General features: G+C 71.9%; 1 protein-coding gene across 1 annotated transcript; it reads right to left on the minus strand.

The window, feature by feature from the left end:
- Nucleotides 1-200: 200 nt before the first annotated feature.
- On the minus strand, nt 201-2,232 carry MNEG_16454 (hypothetical protein; the record flags this gene model as incomplete). The annotated part of the gene is made up of 5 exons (XM_014035076.1): nt 201-523; nt 767-1,138; nt 1,331-1,483; nt 1,790-1,894; nt 2,038-2,232. Coding segments are annotated over 5 exons (1,148 nt in total), but the record flags the coding sequence as incomplete, so codon positions are not given.
- Nucleotides 2,233-2,278: the final 46 nt, after the last annotated feature.

Raw genomic sequence — 2,278 nt, forward strand, 5'->3', positions numbered from 1 at the left:
GGGGAGGGCAGGGAGGGGGCGATGAGGGAGTTGACGGGGGAAGGGCGAGGCTGCGCTTCTGACCAGTGCGCGCCGCTGGGGTGTACGCAGCGGGCGCGCGCGCGTGCCCAAGGCGCCAAACGGGCTCGCGGCGCCCCGCACTGCGCCCGCGTCCGCGGCGCACGGGCTCGTCAGCAGGGGGACCTGTGTCCTGCGCGCACCTCAGCCTCTGGACCAAATAGAAGAACTTGCCGCCAGAGTCCCCTCCCACAATGACCTGCGGCGCCGGCCCCTCCGGCTCGGGGCTCGCGTCGGCGTCGCCCGCCTCGCTCCCCTCCTCCTCCTCCTCCTCCACCTCCTCCGACTCATCCTCCGATTCTGCCTCCTCGCGGGCCCCGCCGCCGCCGCCGCCGCGCCGCGCGTGGTGCTCGGCGCGCCGCGCCTCGTGCTCCGCGCGCAGCGCGGCGGCGGCGGCGGCGGCGCGCCGCAGGGAGGTCACGACCTCGTCTGTGCTGCGGGGGCCAGAGCCGACGGCCCTGTCCGCCTGGAGGGTGGAGACGGCACAGGTTGGGCGCCGCGGCCAGGAAACGGAGGGGGGGCATGATGACAGTGCGGCGGAGGGGCGCGCCCCTGCCCGCTGTAGCGTTCAAAGCTTTCGCTTCCTTCAAGGGACTGGTGCATACGCCGCCGGAACCTGATTCATAAGTCATACGAACGAGCCTCAACAAAGCCTCCATGCCAGGGCACGCGTTGGCTCGGGCCCTGCAACGCCAAGGCAGCGGCGCACCTTGCGTGCTTTGACCGTGTTGACCGCCGCCTTCTCCCGCGCCTCCGCGCCAGCCCGCGCCGCCCGCCGCCGAGCAACCGCCTCCGCCGCCACCGCCTCCGCCGCCGCCGCCGCCCGCGCCGTCTGCGTGTCACGCCCCTTCGCGCGTTTCGCCTCGCGCGCGGCGCCGCCGCCGTCGCCTCCGTGGGGGCGCTTGCTGCCCGCGGCGGGGGCGGCCAGCTTTGATACCGCGGCTGGCACCCTGAAAGCGGCGATTGGCAGCGAATCCAGGTCCCGCGGCTTCGGCTCGCGCCCGCTGCGCCGCCGCGGCGGCTGGGGGCTGCCCGGTCGCTCCCCCTCCTCCCCGCGCTCCTCGCTGCTCCCCTCGTCCTCCTGAGCGGCGCGCCGCACGGCCGGGGCACTCATCAGCAACGGGGCAACGAATCAATCAGGCGCGATGAGTCATGCGAAAGTCACGCACCGGCCGAACTAGAGACGCCGCACGCCTTCGGAGACATTAATTGCCCCCCTCCCTCCCTCGCGCCCGCCCTGCCGTCGGACAACCGCCCCACTGCCCCCACCCACCGAGCTGCTGCCGCTGACGTCATCGTCATCCTCGCTGTCATCGTCCTCGTCGCTGCTGCCCTCGCGGCCAAACAGCCGCATGGAGATGCGCACGCCCTCCTTCAGCGCGCCGCACTTGCAGCGCTCCACCGCGCAGCCGACGTCGACCCACTCCTGCGCGCGGAGTGCGACCAGTCAGTGCTTCCGCCACCCGCAACAGCCACCGATGACATCACAAATCTGCAAGGGTGCCCTCCTCCTTTGCAGGCCCCCCACGCTTCGGACGCGGCGCCGCCCCATACTCGACAGGTCCTTTCCCGCCCAGGTGCTGCCCGCGGCCCGACCCTCCACCACCTCCCAAGCTGCCGGCGGCGAGCTCGGGCCCCCCCTGTCTGATGCCCCACACAAACCCTCCCCTCAACAAACTCACTCACACACACACACACACACACACACACACACACACACGCGTGCGCCCACCTGCATCGCGAAGTTCACGGCCTCCGCGCAGTTGAATCCGAGGTTGTAGCCGGCGTGGTAGGCTGCCGCGTTGAGCACCATGAACTCATTGGGCTCCTGCTTGGCCTGGATTGGGTGCGGGTTTTGATGGGCAATGGGGGAAGGGGGGGGGGGCTGAGGGCAACGGGGACCAGCCGAGCTGGCGAGGCGGCGGCGGCCGGGCAGACAACGGGGCGGGCCCAAAAGCCGGCGCACGCGCGGCCCCGAACCGGCGGGGCCGCGGCGGCCCCGGCGCAGGCGCGCCGCCTGGGGCCGTCCCGCGGCGGGAAGCAGCCGGGAAGCTGCCACACCATGGTGTACTCGACGCCGTAGGTCTTGAGCATCTGGGGGCTCATCATGATGTCCTTGTGGCGCATGAACGCGTGGCAGCCGCGGTGCAGCTCGGGGTACACGCTCTGGGCCATACGTTCAAACTTGGCTGCCTGGGAGGGGGCCACGCAGTACCAGACC

The sequence above is a fragment of the Monoraphidium neglectum genome (assembly GCF_000611645.1).
Source record: "Monoraphidium neglectum strain SAG 48.87 unplaced genomic scaffold scaffold06385, whole genome shotgun sequence".
In the NCBI taxonomy this organism is placed as follows: Eukaryota; Viridiplantae; Chlorophyta; class Chlorophyceae; order Sphaeropleales; family Selenastraceae; genus Monoraphidium; species Monoraphidium neglectum.